Source organism: Mercenaria mercenaria, chromosome 3 (genome assembly GCF_021730395.1).
Source record: "Mercenaria mercenaria strain notata chromosome 3, MADL_Memer_1, whole genome shotgun sequence".
Classification (NCBI taxonomy): Eukaryota; Metazoa; Mollusca; class Bivalvia; order Venerida; family Veneridae; genus Mercenaria; species Mercenaria mercenaria.
Genome location: NC_069363.1, coordinates 72,096,484 through 72,123,124, shown reverse-complemented (window position 1 = coordinate 72,123,124; position 26,641 = coordinate 72,096,484). Strand labels below are relative to the sequence as shown.

Genomic DNA, 26,641 nt, shown 5'->3' with positions numbered 1-26,641 from the left:
GTTATCAATGTTCAGGCCCCTGTGACCTTGACCTTTAACAGAGTGACCCCAAAATCATTAGGGGTCATTTACTCTGCATGAACAATCATCATAGGAAGTTTCAACATTCTGGGTCGAGAGGTTCTTAAGTTATTGATCGGAAATGGTTTTCCATGTTCAGGCTCCTGTGGCCTTGACCTTTAACAGAGTGACCCTAAAATCATTAGGGGTCATCTACTCTGTATGACCAATCATCCTATGAAATTTCATCATTCTGGGTCAAGTGGTTCTCAAGTTACTGACCGGAAATGGTTTTCAATGTTCAGGCCCCTGTGACCTTGACCTTTCACAGAGTGACCCCAAAATCGTTAGGGATCATCTACTCTGCATGACCAATCATCCTATTAAGTTTCAACATTCTGGGTCAAGTGGTTCTCAAGTTACTGACCGGAAATGGTTTTCAATGTTCAGGCCCCTGTGACCTTGACCTTTAATGGAGTGACCCCAAAATCGATAGGGGTCATCTACTCTGCATGTACAATCATCCTATGAAGTTTCAACATTCTGGGTCAAGTGGTTCTCTAGTTATTGATCGGAAATGGTTTTCCATGTTCAGGCCCCTGTGACCTTGACCTTTGACAGAGTGACACCAAAATCAATAGGGGTCATCTACTTTTCATGACCAATCATCCTATGAAGTTTCAACATTCTGGGTCAAGTGGTTCTAAAGTTACTGACCGGAAATGGTTTTCAATGTTCGGGCCCCTGTGACCTTGACCTTTAATGGAGTGACCCCAAAATCGATAGGGGTCATCTACTCTGCATGTACAATCATCCTATGAAGTTTCAACATTTTGGGTCAAGTGGTTCTCTAGTTATTGATCGGAAATGGTTTTCAATGTTCGGGCCCCTGTGACCTTGACCTTTGACGGAGTGACCCCAAAAACAATAGGGGTCGTCTACTCCAGCAGCCCTACAACCCTATGAAGTTTGAAGGTTCTCGGTCAAATGGTTCTCCAGTTATTGCTCGGAAATGAAGTGTGACGTACGGACGGACGGACGGACAGGGCAAAAACAATATGTCTCCTGGGGGAGACATAATAATGCGACTGTAATGAAATGATTGTTTTAATAATGGTTTCATGTTTTTTCAACACTTAAGCTAAATGCTGTCTTTCGATCGAAAGACATTTTGTTTTTCAAACGAGAGACAGTGTTTAGGACTGTCTCTCAATGGGTGTCAGACGTTTCACCACCAAGACTGTTCCTCCCAAGACTTTTCCTCCCAAGACTTTTCACTCCCAATTTGGGGGTGAAAAGTCTGATGTTTTATAGCATATGAAGACTTTTCACCCCCAATTTGTTTTTATTATTAAATATGAGCCCAAAGTTCGATATGTTAACGAAACAATCCGTTTGAAATGCAATAAAACCAAAATAAAGAACTTAAAAGTTTACTTACTTGGATCAAATTTTCTTTTCCCTACTATATTATGCTGAATTACGATAGACTCTGTAGATTTTGTAACATGAACCAAGTAGAATCTGAATATCATTTTCTGCCCTAAATACAGTGTCTTACGAGTAAAATATTTATCTAATTACTTCTGCCGCTGGCCATGCATCATTGAACAAGTTTGAAACTCTTTTATCTTCGAAATCAAGAAAATCTATACAGTGCCTTGCTAAATTTTTGTACTTTGCATTCAAGCAAAGGGGGAACTAGTTCGTTCTTTTTTCACAATATATTCTGTATTTCGTTAGCTCTAGTAATACAAGAAAACCATACTGATATTATTATCTACCAGACATTATTTAAAGAAAATCAACCAAATGTCAACTTCAGTGTAGTATTCATGTACTCTTCTGTTAACCATCTTTGCAGTTTACATGTTAACTGTGAATTTATATTCTACGATGCTACCTTTGTACTTTGTATATAAATTTGCTAGAAACAATGTAAATTGTTTAATGCAATAAACTATTCGTATTCGTATTTGATTTTGTGTAGGAAATAAGCAATAAATGTATTGTGGAAAAAATGTTATATTAACATATTTATATCGCACATCGTTGGTGGTTGACAACTTAATTGTTAGTTTTTGTTGATTCCTTAATAGGCAAGTGATGCAAGATAAATTAATTTATTATATATAAGTCTATCAACTGTTAATTAATTGGCAGCATTCTCTTGCATGTTTTAGTATATTTTGTCCTTACAAAGATAAACTGTACATGTTCAAGTTATATCAGTAAATTGAAATACGGTAATAACAAATACTCGATTATCAAATAAGTCGAAATGGTTTGATGAATCATGTTACATATAGCAAAATATAATTTCAAGAAAGGAAGAATTACATTTGTGAAAGACAAAAATGAGGGAAATAGAATTAATTTTACAAGCATGCGTACTAAGTATAATAGAATAAGAAAAAAAAAGGGATAAATAATTAGTATTATATGGTAAGCTACTGGTTCGAATAATTTGAATAAAAACTCACTACAAAAAAGAATTTATCATATGCTGCGCAAGGATGCAAACAATTACATTACTGTACATATAATAAGTTTTAAATAAAAATGCTGTTAAAAAACCTGGGATTGTCGGATATATGGATAAGTCAATCTAGATAGTAACAGTAATTCTTTATCTACAGAGAATATTGGACAATTATTATCAAACTTGATATGCTAACATTAACAATTCTCAACGATTACTCTCTTATAGTAGATTTAAACATTCCTTTAACCTTGAAAAATATTTAAATATAATTGAAGATAAAAAAATTCAAATTGCTCTTAGTAGATTTAGATTATCATAACATAATTTTGAAATAGAAAGAGGTAGATATAACAACACGGATCATAATGATATAAAATGTAAATTTTGTAATCTTAATTCTTTAGAAAATGAATATCACTTTCTTCATGTATCTATTCCGTTGTATGAAGAATTACACAGAAAATGTTTAAAACCATATTACTGTAGATGGCCCACTCTGTAAATCTGATGTCTACGGAAAATAGGAAGGAATTTCTGGATCTGTCAAAATTCATTTATTTTGCAAATAAACTTAGACAAGATATTGAAAGTGAGTTTCATTTTTGAAGCAACATCATTTTTGAGTGATGAGTATATTTTTTTTTATTTCCATAAGATCAGTCAAGGTTTAGATTAATTAAAGTTTAATATACTATAGGTTAGCCAGTTAATCCATTTATATTTTAACACTTATTCCTGTCAATCAAAAGGTGTTAATTAAATCACAACACCTATGAAGTGTTTAAAATATTGACTATTTCTGTCAATCAAATGGTGTTGATTAAACACAACACATGCGAAGAGTTTAAAATATTGACCTACAATGAAATGAATGACTTTCAAATTGTAATATTAGTTTATGTATTTATTATTTCAGTCTCATCAGCATATATAAATAACATCACAGTACATACATATATTACATATAATAACATTAATTAACATATCGAATGCTGCCACTCAATACTGAGTTACCTGAGACTATTTATCTTGTTAAATATATCATAAAAATAAATTCCACATCATATTGCTCTTATAAATACCCATATTACATGTTATCACAATTGGGCTATCATTATTATACTAAAGGATAAAAATATACCCTCTAATTCTAACCCCTAGTAAATATTTACATCTACTATTGTAATTTAAATCTACTCATATTTTTCATAATTATATTACATAATTAAAACTTTAATCCATTTGAATAGTATAGATAAAAAATATAATCATTTAGAAGTCTCAACAATCTGACATTTAAAAAGATCAGTTGATTAAGTTGACTACATGTATGTTACCCTAACTTCAGTGTATATTTTATAGAATTATCAGGCTGGTAACATTGCCCGATCGGGCTTATGACACAAAAAGTAGTATTTCTTGACAAAATTAAGATATTTCTTTCAAACTTGGTCCATTTGTTAAGCATAACAAATGATACAAACTGATATTACTTTTTGTGTCATAAGCCCGATCGGGCAATGTTACCAGCCTGATTATGGTCCATAAAGTAACAAATTATCTTCATAAATGCCGTAACAACCTATACAAAATATATAAAAAAGATTTTAAATATCAAATAACAAAATATTTCACGATATTTTCACTATATTAAAAATTGGGGTTGAAAAGTCTAGGGTTTGTAAAATTGGGGGTGAGTAGTCTTGGGAGGAAATGTCTTGGGGGTGAAATGTCTAGGTCTGGAATTCCTCCCAATCCAGGGGAAGTCTCCGACCTTATCAAGGTATAGTCAGGGTAACTAGGGACTGATATAGCTGGACCACGCGTCCAACATTAAAACAACATTTCTGCTAGAATTGCACTACATAAAAGCCTGGCTACATTATAATATAACATTATATATGTGTACCCGGTGTTTGCTGCCATTTCGTTAGTTTCTGCTATCGGCGTACTTTGTGTTGTGCAAAGCTATATGTAACATTAATTTTGAGCGAACTATTAACCGCAATATTTTTTTTAACAAATAATAAATTATTTCAATTGATTTGTATAATGAACCAATAATTTACATTGAACTTTATTAGGGGATTGTAATAAAAAGTAATTAAATGATTTTTCTGTCATTTTGTCATTAATAGTTCTAGTTGTGAATTTTTGTTCGTTCATCTTTTTTCATATTCAATGCAACCCGATCCAAAGGTCAAAAAATATATCGTCGAGGTTTACTCCTGGGGCGTAGCTTGGTAAAGAAGCGAAATAAAATTTGATTACACTGTTGTGGGCAATATTGTGGAAAATTGACAAGGTATTTGTCGTTTTTAGCTTCTAAGCAGGTTATCTTGAAAAGAGCTAGTCTTTCGTTGGAAGTGATCATTTGTTTAGCTATAATTTTGGTTCCTTCTTTCCGGACAAAGCCAGTTTACGGATAGTCCAAATAATAGGACGTTTCGTGACAGCGTAATAACTTTTTTTTTCTTGTGTGAAGAGTATTCACTAGTCAAAATAATTCACGGTCACATTGATTTATATTTGTGACTGACTAGTGACAGGAGTGGAGATATTGCCCATAAGAAAAATAACTCAATATTTCCTTTGATGGACTAATTATATAAATATAATATATAAAAGTACTCACAATAGTCTAGATCTTATTTGTCTGTACATACATTGCACCATAAGATCCACAGTAGACTGGCTCCTGTCCCTATTTTTGTATTTATTTTCTTCATGAAGAGGGAAGTAACTCCACAAGGTTGTTTCGACACTGAGTTAAATACCTACAGTAAGATACAGTGTCTGCTATGTATTTTTTTTACATGTATACGTTTTGTTTTATGTACAAGTATTTGCATGTAAATGTTGCCTTTACAAGGCTGATGCCCATACGGGCCTAGTTCTTGAATAAAATCTGAAATCTGACATTTTTTATTGCCCCTGGCTCCAAACATAGAGACTGGCAGTCTCTCACAAATTTATGAGACAAATTCCCATTAATTTCTTTTAGTGACAATCTGCTGCTATTACTGTGACGTGTTACCTAAGGGTTTCATCATTTAATGAGCCGCAGCTAATTTACCGATTTATGGCCTGCCATCAGCTTGTATTGGCTTATCACACAACAGGAATGTGCTTTTACATATTTATCAGAGGATTTAATTATGATCTTACGATCAAGAATTAAATCATTTTAAACTTCACTTTTAATGATGAAATGGATGAAGCTATACTTAAAGGCTTTAAAATATGAACAAATAAGACCAAACCAAGAGCATGTTGTAAAAGAATATTTAAAAGGAAATTATGTTTTATTCTGTTGACCAGCTGGCAGTGGCAAAAGCTTAACTTTTTTTGCCCCAGTTGCATTTGCTTTTTATGCCCCCACTTTTGGGAGGTCATATAGATTTTCCCTTGTCCGTCCTTCCGAGAATGTTGTGTCGCGCCTAGCTCCAAAAGTATTTGACGTAGAGTCACCAAAGTTAACAGGAATGCTTGTCAGCATGTGTAGTTGTGCACCTGGGGTTTCGCGTCCGGATTCATCCAGTCATGTAGGAGTTATGGTCCCTGACTTAGTAAAAAATTGGTCATTTTAATGTTGTGTCGCGCGTAGCTCCAAAATTATTTGACCTAGAGTCGCCAAAGTTTACAGGAATGATGGTCAGCATGTGAAGTTGTGCACCTAAGTAAAAAAGGGTCATAATTCTGTACTCTAAAAAACAACTTAAGTTCACAAAGTTGCAAATTTGGATGAATGCTAAAAATGGGTGAATGCAAAATAAAAATGAAAGATGTTATTAATTTTTATGTATTTCTTTTATTTCATAAATACAAATACAACACAATCAAACAGAAATATGGAAAGTAGGCAATAAAACTTAAAATAACATTTACAGGAAGGTATATAGTATTATATGAACAAATAGGTCGTTAATCTAACTTAATAATCAATATATCGATGTATCGTCGATATTTGTCTTCTGATATATCGGTATCGTCGATACGCCTAGGACCCAATCAATGATAGCCTTATAATTCTTACAAAATGATTATGGTCCTTTGCCTACATAGTCATCCTATGATGATAGATAAGTGTGCAAAGTTTCAAAGCTGTAGGTTGTTATAGTATTTGAGAAAAGGTGGACATAAACAAAAAATCAACGCTGATGCCGATGATCAAGTGATGACAGTACCTCGTAGATTTTTTAAACTAAACATGTAGACTTTGTGTGTAAAATGCTCAAGTTTGCATTTTCTCCAGTATTTCAAAGAATTTCCTCAGGCAGAATATGAAAAAATTGAAGAAATTTTTTGTTATTTTGACATTGCTGCAACTTTGATTTTGTCAAATACGGTAAAGACTGCTGAAATTATGCACTTAGAGGTTTTTTTTGACAGAATCATCACTGGACTATTTGACAGTTTCTAAGTTGAACAAGGGCCATAAATTAGCAAGACTTACATAAATGAGTTATTTTATAACAATTTACAACAAATTTAAATCTTATTTTGGCAATGATAACTACTTGTTGTAACCTATGGCTATTTACTGCCAGTGATGGTCCGAAAAACAGAAAACAGTTATATTTTTGTCAACTTTAACTAATTTGTGGATTTGTGTACATTAAACAACATTGGTTACGACATTGACTCAGGATCGAGATGTAATTTTTATTGAGAAAAACTGTTCAGTGATCACTGATGAATGCAAATAAGTAATACATGGGCACAAAGTACATACATGTGTAATTTACCTATCACACTATAAGTATATAAAGTTTTAAATATCTGTGATAAAAGCATATATATATATTAGTAAATGAAAATCATTCAAATTCTTTAAAATATTACATAATGTAGATTACAAGTATAGAGTACAGGCATTCTTTGTAACTTCATACATTTTATGTGAAGATTTTCAAGATTTTTCAAAAATAAAAAAAACATTTGAAACACCATGCATAGAAAATACTTGACACAAAATAGTCCTAAAATGCCCATGCAGGCTATTACGATAAATGAAAACTGGCCCTCATACATCATGTTTGTTTTTCTTTCATTTACCACACAGTCTCAAACAGCCGTTTAAAATACAGTTGAATATCCTTACCTCAATACTGGTTAGCTCGATACTCCGGTTAGCACGATGTGTTTTGGTCGGTCCCGACATTCCTCTATCTGTTCTAATGGTATTATTTGTCATTACCTCAATATTATTAGCATGATATTTTGTTTAGCTCAATGGAATTTTTCAGTCCCTTCAACTTACCTGTACCTGGTTTCGTCGATATCACAGCTTGTCAAAAAATATCCATGTTATTTGTAAGGTGTGAAAATCAATCTATTGTTGTCCGTTAATGTATTAATTATAATCAGTTTAGTTTGTGTGTTTGTTTTGTTTGTTATTTAGTCTATATTCCAATTTAAATGTTAGCAAGTTTGCATTTAATTCCCAATAATTAGTCTAAAACAGCATGCAAGGGGGCAAGCTGTTATTAATTTGGACAAAAAATGCTAATGTTTACATGTAAATTTTTGAAATTTAAAAAGTTGTATACATGTATCCTAGACAGAGGATATCGAAGTCGAACTTCGGATACGTCGATGCAATTTTTGCAGTCCCCTGAATATCGAGGTAACGGTATTTGACTTTATATTAAAAAAAAAATGGTAATATGTGCTCTGAGTATAATAAAAACTGTGAGAAGATCTTTTGGCAGTATCGAGCACAACCAAGCAAACCAATAGAAGATTTTGTTTTATTGAGTTAGAGTATCAATTCTGTCAATGTGATATATAATTATGAAAGGAACACTTTGAATAACAGCTTCGGAATTTCTGCCTGATAAAAGAATTAGATCTAAACTTTATTCTGTCTTATTGTGTTAAACAGGTAAGAGAAGATCATGGCTACAAAAGGCATACCAAGAGTGTTTGTAGTTGGGGCAGGAGTAACAAAATTTGAAAGACCATTGACAAAAGATTGGGATTATCCAGATATGGGCAAAGAAGCTGGTAAGTTTCAACTGCTGTACATTCTAGACACATTTTTCATTTATAGTACTATTAATATGTACTTAGAAATTTATGTATAAGTATTCTTAAGTTTAACATTAAGTCAGGAATTCTAATTGACCGATCAGAGAGCTGCATTTTCAAGTCCCTTCATTTCCCAGTGTTGCCAAAAATGTTACTGTAAAAATCAAGGTCACAATTTTAGCCCATTCTTTATCAAATTTGGTCAGAATGTTTACCTTAACAAATTCATTACCACGTCATCTGGGGTCAAAAATTACTAGATCAAATAATAGAATTCTTATTGCTCCTCATTTTCTACAGGGTCTTCATGAAACTGTGTCAGAATGTTTGTCAGTCTAGATCAAGTTTGAAAATTGGTAAAATCATAGAAAGTTCTTAAATTGTTAATGCTCCACAGGCCACATTTTTACCTGATCTTATTTAAATGAATGTATGTGAATAATGTATAATATTATGATTATAAAAAGGCTCACTTGAAAGACTGGGTTTTACCTGATTCCGATGTGTTGCCTCTTAAAATAGTCCTTAATATTACAATTATTTTTAATCCCCCGCCACAAATGGTGGGGGGGTTATAGGAATGGTCTCCGTCCGTCCTTCCGTGTCCGCTCCATATCTCCTAAACCCCTTGAAGAATTTTCATGAAACTTGGGTCAAATGATCACCTCATCAAGATGATGTGCAGAACCCATTAGTCAGCCTTGTCGGCTCAAGGTCAAGGTCACAACTCAAGGTCAAAGGTTTGAGCCTTCCATTTTGTGTCCACTCTGTATCTCCTATACCCCTTGAAGGAATTTTATAAAACTTGGGTCAAATGATCACCTTATCAAGACGATGTGCAGAACCCATAAGTCAGCCATGTCGGTTCAAGGTCAAGGTCACAACTGAAGGTCAAAGGTTTGAGCCTTCCATTTTGTGTCCGCTCTGTATCTCCTAAACCCCTTGAAGGATAATCATGAAACTTGGGTCAAATGATCTCCTCATCAAGACGATGTGCAGAACTCATGAGTCAGCCATGTCAGCTCAAGGTCAAGGTCACAACTCAAGGTCAAAAGTTTTAGCCTTCCATTTTGTGTCCGCTCTGTATCTCCTAAACCTCTTGAAGGAATTTTATAAAACTTGGGTCAAATGATCCCCTCATCAAGACAATGTGCAAAACCCATGAGTCAGTCATGCCAGCTCAAGGTCAAGGTCACAACTTAGGGTGAAAGGTTTGAGCTATCCATTTTGTGTCTGCTCTGTATCTCCTAAACCCCTTGAAGGAATTTTATAAAACTTGGGTCAAATGATCACCTTATCAAGACGATGTGCAGAACCCATAAGTCAGCCATGTCAGTTCAAGGTCACAACTGAAGGTCAAAGGTTTGAGCCTTCCATTTTGTGTCTGCTCTGTATCTCCTAAACCCCTTGAAGGATAATCATGAAACTTGGGTCAAATGATCACCTCATCAAGGCAATGTGCAGAATCCACGAGTCAGCCATGTCGGTTCAAGGTCAAGGACACAACTCAAGGTCAAAGGTTTTAGCCTTCCATTTTGTGTCTGCTCTGTATCTCCTAAACCCCTTGAAGGAATTTTATAAAACTTGGGTCAAATGATCACCTCATCAAAATGATGTGCAGAACTTATGAGTCAGCCATGCTGGCTCAAGGTCAAGGTCACAACTTCGGGTCAAAGGTTTGAGCCTTCCATTTTGTGTCCACTCTGTATCTCGTAAACCCCTTGAAGGATTTTCATCAAACTTGTGTCAAATGATCACCTCATCAAGAACTCATGAGTCAGCCATGTCAACTCAAGGTCAAGGTCACAACTCAAGGTCAAAGGTTTGAGCTCTGTATCTCCTAAACCCCTTGAAGGATTTTCATGGAGCTTGGGTCAAATGATCACCTCATCAAGACATTTTGCAGAGTTCATGAGTCAGCCATGTCAGTTCAAGGTCAAGGTCACAGCTAAAGGTCAAAGGTTTACCCTTTCGCTATCCATAGCAGTGGCGGGGGATTTAGCTGTCTTTCAGACTGCCTTGTTATTATTATTGTTAACTTATACTTAAACAGAGTCAGAATGTGTGTCTGTATAAAATCTCAAGTCAAGTTTTTAACTAGATTATTTTGGGTCAAAACAAGGTCATTAGGTCAAATCTTTTAAACATCTAGTTAGAATACTGAGAGCCACCCTTTATATCTGATCTCCAGGAACCCAGTCCAGAATTTTTTACTGTATGAAAACTAGGCCAAGCTTGAAACTCAAAAATTAAGTCAAGAGGTCAAATCATAGAAAACTTTGTCAATACTCCAGAGGTCACATCAGCTGATTTTCTTAAAACTTTGTTAAAACCCTTATCTTAGTAATTTAGGTCACATTTAAAACTAGGTCAGTTAAGTTCAAAAGCAAGTCAAATAATAGAAAAGAATTTAAACACAACTTTTAAAGAGCCCACATTTTCTACCTGATCTACTTAAATATGGTTAAAATGTTTGTCTTAATGTAGTCAAGGTCAACTTCAAAACTAGGTTGTTTTGGGCAAAAAACTAGGTCACTAGGTCAAATCAGAAAATGTCTGTCTCTCTTTTGTCAATGAATGTATGAAGTTTCATTAGAATCCGTGTAGAAGTGTGAAAGTAGTTATCTCTACAAACTCTTTTGTACCATTAAATGCCAGAAGACACATTTTGCCAAATTGAAAAATTATCTTGCACATCTTTACTTCATGATGATCTGAACTTTATTAGAACCCATTTAAATAAAACTGTAAAATAGTTTGGAAGATAAACTTAAGTTGAGATGACAGTATGGAGAGGGCAGTATACAAAGTTGCACACCTTAGATATTATTTAAGATTTCACTTATCAAGACTAGAGTTATGGCCAAGAATATACATAAAGAACCTGAAAGATTGTGCATCTTTTGTTAAAGTCCAAGGGCACATAACCTTGAAATTCTTAAATTAACCTAGATAAAACATGTCAAGCATATCTATAGTTTTATAGTGATCATATATGTATGAAGGGCTATTTCCTTGAAGTTCTGTGTTAGTGTTATGAAGTTTGCTTAAGAAAGGAGGTATCCATAATATCATTTTGTTAACACTAAATTGTTGTCAATTGATGACCAAGGAAGGATTTTCACAATAGCTAGCTGTTGGGCATTTCATGCTCAGGCAGGTTTAAGCATAATTTTGTTAAATGTAAGTAAGAGTTAATGAACCTGGGCTTGAGCTATCACACCATGATGTAGAATATCTGGGTAAAATTTGAGTTATGAAAGTTCATACATGCCATATTTTCAGACGGTCAATAAGGGAGATTTGCCTCAACAGGGCTTTTTTAAGGGAGATTTGGGTAAAAATAAGGGAGACTTTTATTCGCTCATTTTTACCCGCTAAATAGCCGTTTTCATGAAAAAAATCATCAAGTCTTCTATATTGAACTGATGAGTGGAGCCAACAGTTGTGTACAGAATGCATGATTATTACTTACAGCACTTTAATTAATCCAAGGAAATTCAGAATTCCATGAAAGATTGAACCAGGAACTTTGTTTTTGCTTTATGCTACTCCACACAAGTTCATCAAAGTACTTCATCAGTTTTGATACATTTGAAAATGATATATATAAGCTAGAAAATATTGGTAAAGTTTTTGTATACAAGTTAGTATAATGTATAAGAGAGTTACTGCACCATTGTTAGGCAGCTCTTGCTAAACCATTCTGCTATATATTACAGGTTCAGCTGCCTTGAAGGATGCTGGTCTCACATATGATAAAATACAGTCTGTTGTAGCAAGCTATTGTTACGGAGAACCAACTTGTGGTCAGAGAGCTGTGTACCAGCTGGGACTGAGTGGAATACCGGTGTACAATGTAAATAACAACTGTTCCTCAGGCTCTACAGCCCTGATGATGGCTCGTAGACTGATCCAGAGTGGTGTTGAAAACTGTGTACTTGCTTTAGGTCAGTTTCAACTTGGCACCTCTAAGGACATGCCCACTGTAAGACAAAAACTCATAGTCGTATTGATACATCTCGCATTTCATATTCATATAGATACATCTTGTATTTTCCTCACATTTTATATTTTGTAACATCTGTAGCTTAGAAATCCATGTAGATCAAAGTCTGTAACCAGTCCCTGTGTACTTTTTAGTCTTTAGTCACCTAGTGGTTGAAAATGGGACCCACTTTACACTCCCTCTGTCCCTTGGATCATGTGACTGACTTGAGAAGTATAGTTAGTACAAAAAGTTTCATGAACATTAGTCATGGGTAGAAGGCATACAGAGAATATGTACCTTATTTTTAGCTCACCTGTCACAAAGTGACAAGGTGAGCTTTTGTGATCGCGCGGTGTCTGTCGTCCGTGCGTCCATAAACTTTTGCTTGTGACCACTCTAGAGGTCACATTTTTCATGGGATCTTTATGAAATCTGGTCAGAATGTTCACCTTGATGATATCTAGGTCAAGTTTGAAACTGGGTCACGTGCCATCAAAAACTAGATCAGTAGGTCTAAAAATAGAAAAACCTTGTGACCTCTCTAGAGGCCATAATTTTCAATGGATCTTCATGAAAATTGGTCAGAATGTTCACCTTGATGATATCTAGGTTAAATTAGAAACTGGGTCACGTGCCTTAAAAAACTAGGTCAGTAGGTCTAAAAATAGAAAAACCTTTTGACCTCTCTAGAGGCCATATATTTCACAAGATCTTCATGAAAATTGGTCAGAACGTTCACCTTGATGATATCTAGGTCAAGTTCAAAACTGGGTCACGTGCCTTCAAAAACTAGGTCAGTAGGTCAAATTATAGAAAAACCTTGTGACCTCTCTAAAGGCCATATTTTTCATGAGATCTGTATGAAAGTTGGTCTGAATGTTCATCTTGATGATATCTAGATCAAGTTAGAAACTGGGTCACATGCGGTCAAAAACTAGGTCAGTAGGTCTAAAAATAGAAAAACCTTGTGACCTTTCTAGAGGCCATATATTTCACAAGATCTTCATGAAAATTGGTCAGAACGTTCACCTTGATGATATCTAGGTCAAATTCGAAACTGGGTCATGTGCCGTCAAAAACTAGGTCAGTAGGTCTAAAAATAGAAAAACCTTGTGACCTTTCTAGAGGCCATATATTTCACAAGATCTTCATGAAAATTGGTCAGAACGTTCACCTTGATGATATCTAGGTCAAGTTCGAAACTGGGTCATGTGCCGTTAAAAACTAGGTCAGTAGGTCAAATAATAGAAAAACCTTGTGACCTCTCTAAAGGCCATATTTTTCATGGGATCTGTATGAAAGTTGGTCTGAATGTTCATCTTGATGATATCTAGGTCAGGTTCGAAACTGGGTCACGTGCTGTCAAAAACTAGGTCAGTAGGCCTAAAAATAGAAAAACCTTGTGACCTCTCTAGAGGCCATATATTTTATGAGATCTTCATGAAAATTGGTCAGAATGTTCACCTCGATGATATCTAAGTCAAGTTCGAAAGTGGGTCACGTGCCTTTAAAAACTAGGTCAGTAGGTCAAATAATAGAGAAACCTTGTGACCTCTCTAGAGGCCATATTTTCCATGGGATCTGTATGAAAGTTGGTCTGAATGTTCATCTTGATGATATCTAGGTCAAGTTCGAAACTGGGTCACATGCGGTCTAAAACTAGGTCAGTAGGTCAAATGATAGAAAAACCTTGTGACCTCTCTAAAGGCCATATTTTTCAATGGATCTTCATGAAAGTTGGTCTGAATGTTCATCTTGATGATATCTAGGTCAAGTTCGAAACAGGGTCATGTGCGGTCAAAAACTAGGTCAGTAGGTCTAAAAATAGAAAAACCTTGTGACCTCACTAGAGGCCATACTTGTGAATGGATCTCCATAAAAATTGGTCAGAATGTTCATCTTGATGATATCTAGGTCAAGTTCGAAACTGGGTCACGTGCCTTCAAAAAATAGGTCAGTAGGTCAAATAATGAAAAAACTTTGTGACCTCTCTAGAGGCTATATTTTTCATGGGATCTGTATGAAAGTTGGTCTGAATGTTTATCTTGATGATATCTAGATTAAGTTTGAAACTGGGTCAACTGCGATCAAAAACTAGGTCAGTAGGTCTTGAAATAGAAAAACCTTGTGACCTCTCTAGAGGCCATACCCTTGAATGGATCTTCATGAAAATTGGTCAAAATGTTCACTTTGATGCTATCTAGGTCAAGTTCGAAACTGGGTCACGTGCCTTAAAAAACTAGGTCAATAGGTCAAATAATAGAAAAACCTTGTGACCTCTCTAGAGACCATATTTTTCAATGGATCTTCATGAAAATTTGTCAGAATTTTTATCTTGATAATATCTAGATCAAGTTCAAAACTGGGTCACATGAGCTCAAAAACTAGGTCACTATGTCATATAATAGAAAAAACGACGTCATACTCAAAACTGGATCATGTGGGAGGAGGTGAGCGATTCAGGACCATCATGGTCCTCTAGTCATGTTATTTATTTGCAAGCTTGTTTGTTGAAATTTGTCTGTTTCTTTGTCCATCCTTCCTTAGTTAAAAATGGTTGATTTTGCTGTAAATTTAAAAATGTGAAAGAGTTATAATCAATGAAATCTGGTTCATATATGAAAAGATTTTTTTTAGGAATATGTTGGTTTAACTGTAGGGGATAGTGTTCAGATTGCAAGTCTCCATGCCAGCTTACTATCTGAGTATAACTGTAAGGGATAGTGTTGAGATTGCAAGTCTCTGTGACATCTTGATTTATTTGAGTATAACTGTTAGGGATAGTGTTCAGTATGCAAGTCTCTGTGACAGCTTGGTTTATTTGAGTATAACTATAAGGGATAGTGTTCAGATTGCAAGTCTCTATGACAGCTTGATTTATTTGGGTATAACTGTAAGGGATAGTGTTCAGATAGCAAGTCTCTATGACTGCTTGAGTTATTTGGGTATAACTGTAAGGGATATTGTTCAGATTACAAGTCTCTATGACAGCTTGAGTTATTTGAGTATAACTGTAAGGGATAGTGTTCAGATTGCAAGTCTCTATGACAGCTTGAGTTATTTGAGTATAACTGTAAGGGATAGTGTTCAGATTGCAAGTCTCTATGACAGCTTGAGTTATTTGAGTATAACTGTAAAGGATAGTGCTCAGATTGCAAGTCTCTATGAAAGCTTGGTTTATTTGAGTATAACTGTAAGGGATAGTGTTCAGATTGCAAGTCTCTATGAAAGCTTGGTTTATTTGAGTATAACTGTAAGGGATAGTGTTCAGATTGCAAGTCTCTAAGACAGCTTGAGTAATTAAGTAAAACTGCAAGGGATAGTGTTCAGATTACAAATCTCTATGACAGATTCATTTATTTGAGTATAACGTTAGGGATAGTGTTCAGATTGCAAGTCTCCATGACATCTTGAGTTATTTGAGTATAACTGTAAGGGATAGTGTTCAGATTGCAAGTCTCTATGGCAGCTTGATCTATTTGTGTATAACTGTAAGGGATAGTGTTCACATTGCAAGTCTCTATGACAGCTTGAGTTATTTGAGTATAACTGTAAGGGATAGTGTTCAGATTGCAAGTCTCTATGACAGCTTGAGTTATTTGAGTATAACTATAAGGGAAAGTGTTCAGACTGCAACTGTCTATGACAGCTTAAGTTATTTGAGTATAACTATAAAGGATAGTGTTCAGATTGCAACTGTCTGTGACAGCTTAAGTTATTTGAGTATAACTGTAAGGGATAGTGTTCAGATTGCAAGTCTCTATGACAGCTTGAGTTATTTGGGTATAACTGTAAGGGATAGTGTTCAGATTGCAAGTCTCTATGACAGCTTGAGTTATTTGAGTATAATTGTAAGGGGTAGTGTTCAGATTGCAAGTCTGTATGACAGCTTGAGTTATTTGAGTATAACTGTAAGGGATAGTGTTCAGATTGCAAGTCTCTATGACAGCTTGAGTTATTTGAGTATAACTGTAAGGGATAGTGTTCAGATTGCAAATCTCTATGACAGCTTGAGTTATTTGAGTATAAATGTAAGGGATAGTGTTCAGATTGCAAGTCTCTGTGACAAATTGAGTTATTTTAGTATAACTGTAAGGGATAGTGTTCAGATTGCAAGTCTCTATGCCAGCTTGATTTATTTGTGTATAACTAAGGGATAGTGTTCAGATTGCAAGTCTCTATGACAGCTTGAGTTATTTGAGTATAATTGTAAAGGATAGTGTTCAGATTGCAAGTCTCTATGACAGCTTGGTTCATTTGAGTATAACTTTAAGGGATAGTGTTCAGATTGCAAGTCTCTATGACAGCTTGAGTTATTTGAGTATAAATGTAAGGGATAGTGTTCAGATTGCAAGTCTCTATGTCAGCTTGAGTTATTTGAGTATAAATGTAAGGGATAGTGATCAGATTGCAAGTCTCTATGAAAGCTTGATTTATTTGTGTATAACTAAGGGATAGTGTTCAGATTGCAAGTCTCTATGACAGCTTGAGTTATTTGAGTATAATTGTAAGGGATAGTGCTCATATTGCAAGTCTCTATGAAAGCTTGATTTATTTGTGTATAACTAAGGGATAGTGTTCAGATTGCAAGTCTCTATGACAGCTTGAGTTATTTGAGTATAACTGTAAGGGATAGTGTTCAGATTGCAAGTCTCTATGACAGCTTGTGTTATTTGAGTATAAATGTAAGGGATAGTGTTCAGATTGCAAGTCTCTATGACAAATTGAGTTATTTTAGTATAACTGTAAGGGATAGTGTTCAGATTGCAAGTCTCTATGACAGCTTGATTTATTTGTGTATAACTAAGGGATAGTGTTCAGATTGCAAGTCTCTATGACAGCTTGAGTTATTTGAGTATAATTGTAAAGGATAGTGTTCAGATTGCAAGTCTCTATGACAGCTTGGTTCATTTGTGTATAACTTAAAGGGATAGTGTTCAGATTGCAAGTCTCTATGACAGCTTGAGTTATTTGAGTATAAATGTAAGGGATAGTGTTCAGATTGCAAGTCTCTATGACAAACTGAGTTATTTTAGTATAACTGTAAGTGATAGTGCTCAGATTACAAGTCTCTATGAAAGCTTGAATTATTTGAGTATAGTTGTAAAGGATAGTGTTCAGATTGCAAGTCTCTATGACAGCTTGGTTAATTTAAGTATAACTATAAGGGATAGTGTTCAGGTTGCAAGTCTCTATGACAGCTTGAATTATTTGAGTATAACTGTAAGGGATAGTGTTCAGATTGCAAATCTCTATGACAGCTTGATTTATTTGTGTATAACTGTAAGGGATAGTGTTCAGATTGCAAGTCTCTATGACAGTTTGAGTTATCTGAGTATAACTATAAGGGATAGTGTTCAGATTGCAACTGTCTGTGACAGCTTGAGTTATTTGAGTATAACTGTAAGGGATAGTGTTCAGAGTGCAAGTCTCTATGACAGCTTGAGTTATTTGAGTATAACTGTAAGGGATAGTGTTCAGATTACAAGTCTCTATGACAGCTTGATTTATTTGTGTATAACTGTAAGGGATAGTGTTCAGATTGCAAGTCTCTATGACAGTTTGAGTTATCTGAGTATAACTATAAGGGATAGTGTTCAGATTGCAACTGTCTGTGACAGCTTGAGTTATTTGAGTATAACTGTAAGGGATAGTGTTCAGAGTGCAAGTCTCTATGACAGCTTGAGTTATTTGAGTATAACTGTAAGGGATAGTGTTCAGATTACAAGTCTCTATGACAGCTTGATTTATTTGTGTATAACTGTAAGGGATATTGTTCAGATTGCAAGTCTCTATGACAGCTTGAGTTATTTGAGGATAACTGTAAGGAATAGTATTCAGATTGCAAGTCTCCATGCCAGCTTACTATCTGAGTATAACTGTAAGGGATAGTGTTCAGATTGCAAGTCTCTGTGACATCTTGATTTATTTGTGTATAATTGTTAGGGATAGTGTTCAGATTGCAAGTCTCTGTGTCAGCTTGATTTATTTGAGTATAACTGTAAGGGATAGTGTTCAGATTGCAAGTCTCTATGACAGTTTGATTTATTTGAGTATAACTGTAAGGGATAGTGTTCAGATTGCAAATCTCTATGACAGCTTGAGTTATTTGAGTTTAAGTGTAAGGGATAATGTTGAGAATGCAAGTCTCTATGCCAGCTTGAGTTATTTGGGTATAACTGTAAGGGATAGTGTTCAGATTGCAAGTCTCTATGACAGCTTGATTTATTTGGATATAACTGTAAGGGATATTGTTCAGATAGCAAGTCTCTATGACAGCTTGAGTTATTTGAGTATAACTGTAAGGGATAGTGTTCAGGTTGCAAGTCTCTGTGAAAGCTTGAGTTATTTGAGTATAACTGTAAGGGATAGTGCTCAGATTGCAAGTGTCTATGACAGCTTGAGTTATTTGAGTATAATTGTAAAGGAAAGCATTCAGATTGCAAGTCTCTATGACAGCTTGGTTCATTTGAGTATAACTGTAAGGGATAGTGTTCAGATTGCAAGTCTCTATGACAGCTTGGTTCATTTGAGTATAACTTTAAGAAATAGTGTTCAGATTGCAAGTCTCTATGACAGCTTGGTTCATTTGAGTATAACTGTAAGGGATAGTGTTCAGATTGCAAGTCTCTATGACAGCTTGAGTTATTTGAGTATAACTATAAAGGATAGTGTTCAGATTGCAAGTCTCTATGACAGCTTGAGTTATTTGAGTATAATTGTAAGGGATAGTGCTCAGATTGCAAGTCTCCGTGACAGCTTGAGTTATTTGAGTATAACTGTAAAGGATAGTGTTTCAGATTGCAACTGTCTTTGACAGCTTGAGTTATTTGAGTATAACTGTAAGGGATAGTGATTCAGATTGCAACTGTCTTTGACAGCTTGAGTTATTTGAGTATAACTGTAAAGGATAGTGTTTCAGATTGCAACTGTCTTTGACAGCTTGAGTTATTTGAGTATAACTTTAAGGGATAGTGTTCAGACTGCAAGTCTCTATGACAGCTTGAGTTATTTGAGGATAACTGTAAGGGATAATGTTCAGATTGCAACTGTCTTTGACAGCTTGAGTTATTTGAGTATGACTGTAAGGGATAGTGTTCAGATTGCAAGTCTCTATGACAGCTTGAGTTATTTGAGGATAACTGTAAGGGATAATGTTCAGATTGCAACTGTCTTTGACAGCTTGAGTTATTTGAGTATAACTGTAAGGGATAGTGTTCAGACTGCAAGTCTCTATGACAGCTTGATTTATTTGAGTATAACTGTAAAGGATAGTGTTCAGATTGCAAGTCTCTATGGCAGCTTGAGTTATTTGAGTATAACCGTAAGGGATAGTGTCCAGATTGCAAGTCTATATGACAGCTTGAGTTATTTTAGTATAACTGTAAGGGATAGTGTCCAGATTGCAAGTCTGTATGACAGCTTGAGTTATTTGAGTATAACTGTAAAGGATAATGTTCAGATTGCAAGTCTCTATGACAGCTTGATTTATTTGAGTATAACTGTAAAGGATAGTGTTCAGATTGCAAGTCTCTATGACAGCTTGGTTCGTTTGAGTATAATTTTAAGGGATAGTGTTCAGATTGCAAGTCTCTATGACAGCTTGAGTTATTTGAGTATAACCGTAAGGGATAGTGTCCAGATTGCAAGTCTATATGACAGCTTGAGTTATTTGAGTATAGCTGTAAGGGATAGTGTTCAGATTACAAGTCTCTATGACAGATTCATTTATTTGAGTATAACTTTAAGGGATAGTGTTAGATTGCAAGTCTCTATGACAGCTTGTTATTTGAGTAAACTGTAAGGGATAGTGTTCAGATTGCAAGTCTCTGTGATAGCTTGATTTATTTGAATATAACTGTAAGGGATAGTGTTCAGATTGCAAGTTTCTATGACAGCTTGAGTTATTTGAGTATAACTGTAAGGGATAGTGTTCAGATTGCTTGTGTCCATGACAGCTTGATTTTTAGCTCACTTGTCACATACAGGGTGAGCTTTTGTGATCGCATTTTGTCTGTCGTCTGTTCACATTTTCTTGTGAACACAATAGAGACCACAATTTACAATCAATTTTTATCAGACTTGCACACAACTTGTATTGGCATAATATCTCGGTTCTTTTTGAAAACTGGCCAGATCCCATCATGGGTTCCAGAATTATGGCCCCTTAAAGGGCCAAAATTTGCTATTTTTTGCTTGTGAACACGATAGAGACCACATCTTACAATCAACTTTAATCAAACTTGCACACAACTTGTGTTGACATAATATCTCGATTCCTTTCGAAAAGTGGCCAGATCCCATCATGTGTTCCAGAGTTATGGCCCCTTAAAGGGCCGAACTTTGCTATTTTTGGCTTGTGAACACAATAAAGACCACATTTTGCAATCAGCTTTAATCAAACTTGCACACAACTTGTTTTGGCATAATATCTCAGGTCCTTCCAAAAACTGGCCAGATCCAATCATAGGTTTCAGAGTTATGGCCCCTTAAAGGGCCCAAATTTGCTATTTTGGCTTTTGCAGCCATATAAAGACTTCATTTATTGTTTGATTTGATACAAACTTCCAAATTTCTTCAACAACAATAAATCTTGGATTCCGTGATGAATCTGTCTGGTCCAATTATAGGTTCCGGAGTTACATCCCCTGATTGACCCCTGAAAGAGCCAAACTTTGTTAATTTTTACCTTGTGAACACGATAGAAGTGACATTTTATATTTGATTTTAACAACACTTACACACAACTTAAGTTACAATAAGATCTCAGTTCCTTTCATAAAACCGGCTAGATTCCATCATGGATTCTGGAGTTACTGCCCCTGAAACGGGCAAAAGTGCTAGTTTGGCTCTTTCAGCCATATAGAGGTTTCATTTATGCTTTGATTTGATACAAACTTGCATAAAATGATTATCTTGATGATTTCTAGGCCTGGATCGAAATTGTGTCATGTCGGGTCAAAAACTAGGTCATTTGGTCAAATCAAAGGAAAAGCTTGTTAACACTCTTGTTCATTTGATGTGCATGAAACTTGGTCAGAATGTTTCTGTGCACGAATATCAGATGACTTTTTATCTGGGTCATGTAGGGTCAAAAACTAGGTCACCAGGTCAAATCCAAGAATAAGCTTGTTTACACTCAATAGGCCACATTTTTTGGTCCAGTCTTAATGAAAATTGGTTAGAATATTAGTCTCCATTAAATCACTAGGTAAAATATGTTTACACTGTTATTGTGTGTTACTCAGGTGAGCAACTTAGGGCCATCTTGGCCCTCTTGTTTTATGTTTAGATGTAGGATACGATGTTCTCTACACAAATTTGCTACTGCTTTCATTTTTAGCTCACTCAACCCCCACATTAAACTCCCCCCACCCACCCAAAGTTCACAACAAAAGAAGTACCTATAGTTTCTTGTGTTTGATAACTCAGTGTCCGGCGTCTGTCGTCTTGTGTATATCATGGAGGCTGTATTTTTCAACTGATCTTCATGAAATTTGGTCAGAATGATGACCTGGATGAAATCTAGGCTAAGTTCGAGGATGGGTTATCTGGGATAAAATTTAGATGAAATCTAGGCCAAGGTCATCTGGGGTCAAAAACTAGGTCACTAGGTCAAATTAAAGAAAAACCTTGTGTATACAATAGAGGCTGTATTTTTCAATTGATCTCATGCATTTTGGTCAAAATGATTGCCTTGATAAAATCTAGAGCAGGTTGGAATATGGGTCATCTGGGGTCAAGTATAACACCTTGGTGACCTTGACCTTGGGTATAATGGACCCATTCACTGCGCATACTTTGTTTGTATGCTGGACAATGTTTATGTGAAGTTACAGTAAGATATAAGCAATAGTAACAAAGATATGACAGAAAAACAAAGGTTGCCGAAAAACTTTAACTTTACAAATAACCTAAGTATAACACCTTGGTGACCTTGACCTTGGGTATAATGGGCCCAGTCAAAAACTAGGTCACTAGGTCAAATTAAAGAAAAACCTTGTGTATGCAATAGAGGCTGTATTTTTCAATTGATCTTCATGAATTTTGGTCAGAATGATTACTTTGATGAAATCTAGGACAAATTCGAAAATGGGTCATCTGGGATCAAAAACTAGGTCTCTAGGTCAAATCAAAGAAAAACCTTGTGTATGCGATAGAGGCTGTATTTTTCAATTGATCTTAATGAAATTTGGTCAGAATGATTGCCTTGATTAAATCTAGGTCATGTTAGAATTTAGGTTATCTGGATTCAAAAATTAGGTCACTAGGTCAGATCAAAGAAAAATTTTGTGTCTGTGATAGAAGCTGTATTTTTCAATTGATCTTTATGAAATTTGGTCAGAATGATTGTCTTGATGATATCTAGGTCAAGTTTGAATATGGGTTATCTGGGGTCAGAAACTAGGTCACTAGTTCAAATCAAAGAAAAACCTTGTGTATGCGATAGAAGCTGTATTTTCCAGTTGATCTTCATGAAATTTGGTCAGAACGATTGCTTTGATAAAGTCTAGGTCGAGTTTGAATATGGGTCATCTGGGGTCAAAAAGTAGGTCACAAGGTCAAATCAAAGAGAAACTTTGTGCATGCAATAGAGGCTGTATTTTTCAATTGATCTTCGTGAAATTTGGTCAAAATAATCACCTTGATTGAATCTAGTGCATGTAAGAATATGGGTCATCTGGGATTTAAAAACTAGTTAATTAGGTCAAATCAAAGAAAAACATTGTGTATGCAATAGAAGCTGTATTTTTCAATTGATCTTCATAAAATTTGGTCAGTATGATTGCCTTGATGAAATCTAGGTCAAGTTTGAATATGGGTCATCTGGGATTAAAAAGTAGGTCACTAGGTCAAATCAAAGAAAAACCTTGTGTATGCGATAGAAGCTGTATTTTCCAGTTGATCTTCATGAAATTTGGTCAGAACGATTGCTTTGATAAAATCTAGGTCGAGTTTGAATATGGGTCATCTGGGGTCAAAAAGTAGGTCACAAGGTCAAATCAAAGAGAAACTTTGTGTATGCAATAGAGGCTGTATTTTTCAATTGATCTTTGTGAAATTTGGTCAAAATAATCACCTTGATTGAATCTAGTGCATGTTAGAATATGGGTCATCTGGGATTTAAAAACTAGGTCATTAGGTCAAATCAAAGAAAAACATTGTGTACGCAATAGAAGCTGTATTTTTCAATTGATCTTCATAAAATTTGGTCAGTATGATTACCTTGATGAAATCTAGGTCAAGTTCGAATATGGGTTATCTGGGATTAAGAAGTAGGTCACTAGGTCAAATCAAAGAAAAACCTTGTGTATGCAATAGATGCTGTATTTATGTCTCCCACCACACAATGGTGTGGAAGACATATTGATTTACTTCAGTGTGTGTGTGTGTGTGTGTGTGTGTGTGTGTTTGTGTGTCTGTCACAAAGCTTGTCCACACTCTAAGTCGAACATTTCTCATCCGATCTTCACCAAACTTCAACAAAATGTGTCTGCCAATAAGTGCTCGACCAAGTTCGATAACTAGCCGAATCGGCCTAGGCACTTCGGAATTATGGCCCTTGATTTACCAGAAACACTCAGATTTCTTGCGCAGTTTTACCCCTAAACCGGCGCCTATACTACTAGTAGTATAGGCGTCCTTTTGGTGTCAGGAAAGCGCATGCACATGTGGATTAAGTAAACAGTATATAAAGACTGACTTACTATTTAGATGATTAGGCAGTTGTGGGAGACATGCGCTTTTCTCAAAAGCATCTCTAGTTTTCAATTGATCTTCATGAAATTTGGTAAGAATAATTGCCTTGATGAAATCTAGATCAAGTCTGAATATGGGTCATCTAGGGTCAAAAACAAGGTCACTAGGTCATATCAAAGAAAATACTTGTTTAAACTCAAGAGGCCACATATTTGGTCCAATCCTAATGAAAATTGGCCAGAATATTTGTTTCTGTCAAATCACTAGGTCAAGCATGTTTACACTGTTGTGGTGTGTTTCTCAGGTGAGCAACCTGGGGCCATCTTGGCCCTCTTGTTTTAAAATCTCTTAGTATCTCAGGATTAACTTTTTATCTTTTGTGGTGAGCTTGGTTGTCTGCTGACATTCTAAATCTGAAGGTTTGGTTTGTCTATTACATTCCCACATATATATGTAAAAAAGCATAAATACAAAGTTAAATGAAACAAAAAATGATCTAAGAGTCATTGATTGGTAATGTATTATTTCTTCTCTGTTGTTTTAGGGTTTGAAAAGATGGAGAAGGGTTTATCAGAGCGCTACACAGACAAAGCTTCCCCAGTGGCTGTACATATGGATCACATGGTAAAAATAGGAGCAAAACCTGGACTGATCCAACCTCGCATGAACAACATGACATCTGATGTTGTGAAGTTGTATGCATATGCAGCCAGAGAATATATGAATAAATATCCACAAGCTAAACTTTCAGACTTTGTTGAAATTGCATTTAAGAACCATAAACAGAGTGTAAATAACCCAAAAGCATCTATATCAAAGGAGATATCGAGGGAAGATATTGCAGGTAAACTGATGTTATGTGAACCAATAACATTCTGGATGTCAGCACCTGTAGCTGATGGTGGAGCTGCTGCCATTGTGTGCAGTGAACAGTTTATGATAAAAAATAATCTTCAGAACAGGTAAACAATTATATCTATAAATTGTTCTAGATAACCTGCATATTATAACAAATAGCTGTTACCAAGGAGTTTTATATAAGCTGGGGAACAGATAAGTGTATAATTGTTACTTTACATTAATTAAAACATGCTAATTTTTAGCTCAAAGAATAGTCTAGGTATTCTACTCACCCTAGCTTCTTAGAAAATCCTGGTTGAAGTTTTGCGTGCAAGTACATATGGCTATCATTTAAAGGCATATAACTTTGGAATTTATTTTTATACACCCGAAGGGACGTATTATGTTATACTCCGGTGTCCGTCTGTCCGTTCGTCCGTCCGTCCAATTTTGTGTGTCTGCTCTGTAACTCTAACCCCTTGAAGGATTTCAAAGAAACTTGACACAAATGTTCACCACACCAAGACAACTTGCAGAGCGTATGTTTTGGATGTCTCGCTTCAAGGTCAAGGTCACACTTAGGGGTCAAAGGTCATATCAGTTTATTTCGTGTCCGCTCTGTAACTCTTGAACTGCTTGAAGGATTTCAAAGAAACTTGGCACAAATGTTCACCACATAGAGGCGACATGCAGAGCGCATGTTTCAGTTGGCTTGCTTTAAGGTCAAGGTCACACTTAGGGGACAAAGGTCATATCAGTTTGTTTTGTGTCCACTCTGTAACTCTTGAACTGCTTGAAGGATTTCAAAGAAACTTGGCAGAAATGTTCACCACACCAAGACGACATGCAGACTGCATGTCCTGGATGACTCACTTCAAGGTCAGTGTCACACTTAGGGGTCAAAGGTCATATGACTTTGCTTCGTGTATATTGCTCTGCATTGCAGTGCTCTTGTTAGCTCGACTATTCGAAGAATAAATGCAGATATTGAACTGAAACTTGACATGTACCTTCGGGGTTATAAAACTAGTTGATAGCATCAAGTCCCATAACTCTGACCTGCATTTTGGCCAAATTATGCCCCCTTCTGGACTTAGAAAATCCTGGTTAAAGTTTTGCATGCAAGTACATACAGCTATTACTAAAAGGCATATAGATTTGAAACTTACTTTTTCTTTTTCTTGACCAGTTACCAACCTCACTGGGTCAAGTCCCATGTCTCTTACGTGTATTTTGGGCAAATTAGGTCCCCTTTTGGACTTAGAAAATCCTGGATAAAGTTTTGTGTGCAAGTACAAGTACATACAGCTATTACTTTAAGGCATAATTATATATTTGAAACTTATTTTTTATTTTTCTAGATCAATAACCAACCTCACTGGGTCAAGTCCCATAACTCTGACATGTATTTTGGGCAAATTATGCCCCTTTTAGACTTAGAAAATTCTGGTTAAAGTTTTGCGTGCAAGTTACTATCTGCAGAACAAAATTAATGCAGATAATAAATTGAAACTTCACATGTGCCTCGGGGCTATAAAACTATTTGATTGCATAAAGTCCGTTAACACTGACATGCATTTTGGTCAAATTAT

General features: G+C 35.5%; 2 protein-coding genes across 4 annotated transcripts in view; one reads left to right on the top strand and one right to left on the bottom strand.

Moving 5' to 3' along the window:
- The window catches only part of LOC123524429 (hydroxysteroid dehydrogenase-like protein 2), a 41,805-nt gene extending 37,290 nt beyond the window's left edge, over positions 1 to 4,515 (bottom strand). Inside the window, exon 1 of the mRNA XM_045302632.2 lies at positions 4,395 to 4,515. Within this exon, the coding sequence (XP_045158567.1) occupies positions 4,395 to 4,411 (17 nt within the window). The 5' untranslated portion in view covers positions 4,412 to 4,515. The remainder of the gene's footprint in view (positions 1 to 4,394) is intronic.
- Positions 4,516 to 4,663: 148 nt separating this feature from the next.
- LOC123524430 (sterol carrier protein 2-like) overlaps positions 4,664 to 26,641 on the top strand; it is a 39,703-nt gene continuing 17,725 nt past the window's right edge. Inside the window, exons 1-4 of one of the 3 annotated variants that reach the window (XM_053538863.1) lie at positions 4,664 to 4,790; positions 8,373 to 8,494; positions 12,241 to 12,468; positions 24,754 to 25,171. In XM_053538863.1, the coding sequence (XP_053394838.1) occupies positions 8,386 to 8,494; positions 12,241 to 12,468; positions 24,754 to 25,171 (755 nt within the window). In that variant the 5' untranslated portion in view covers positions 4,664 to 4,790; positions 8,373 to 8,385. Of the gene's footprint in view, positions 4,791 to 4,839; positions 4,943 to 5,146; positions 5,268 to 8,372; positions 8,495 to 12,240; positions 12,469 to 24,753; positions 25,172 to 26,641 lie in introns of those variants that run through there. The other 2 variants (XM_053538864.1, XM_053538865.1) reach the window with 2 other exon arrangements.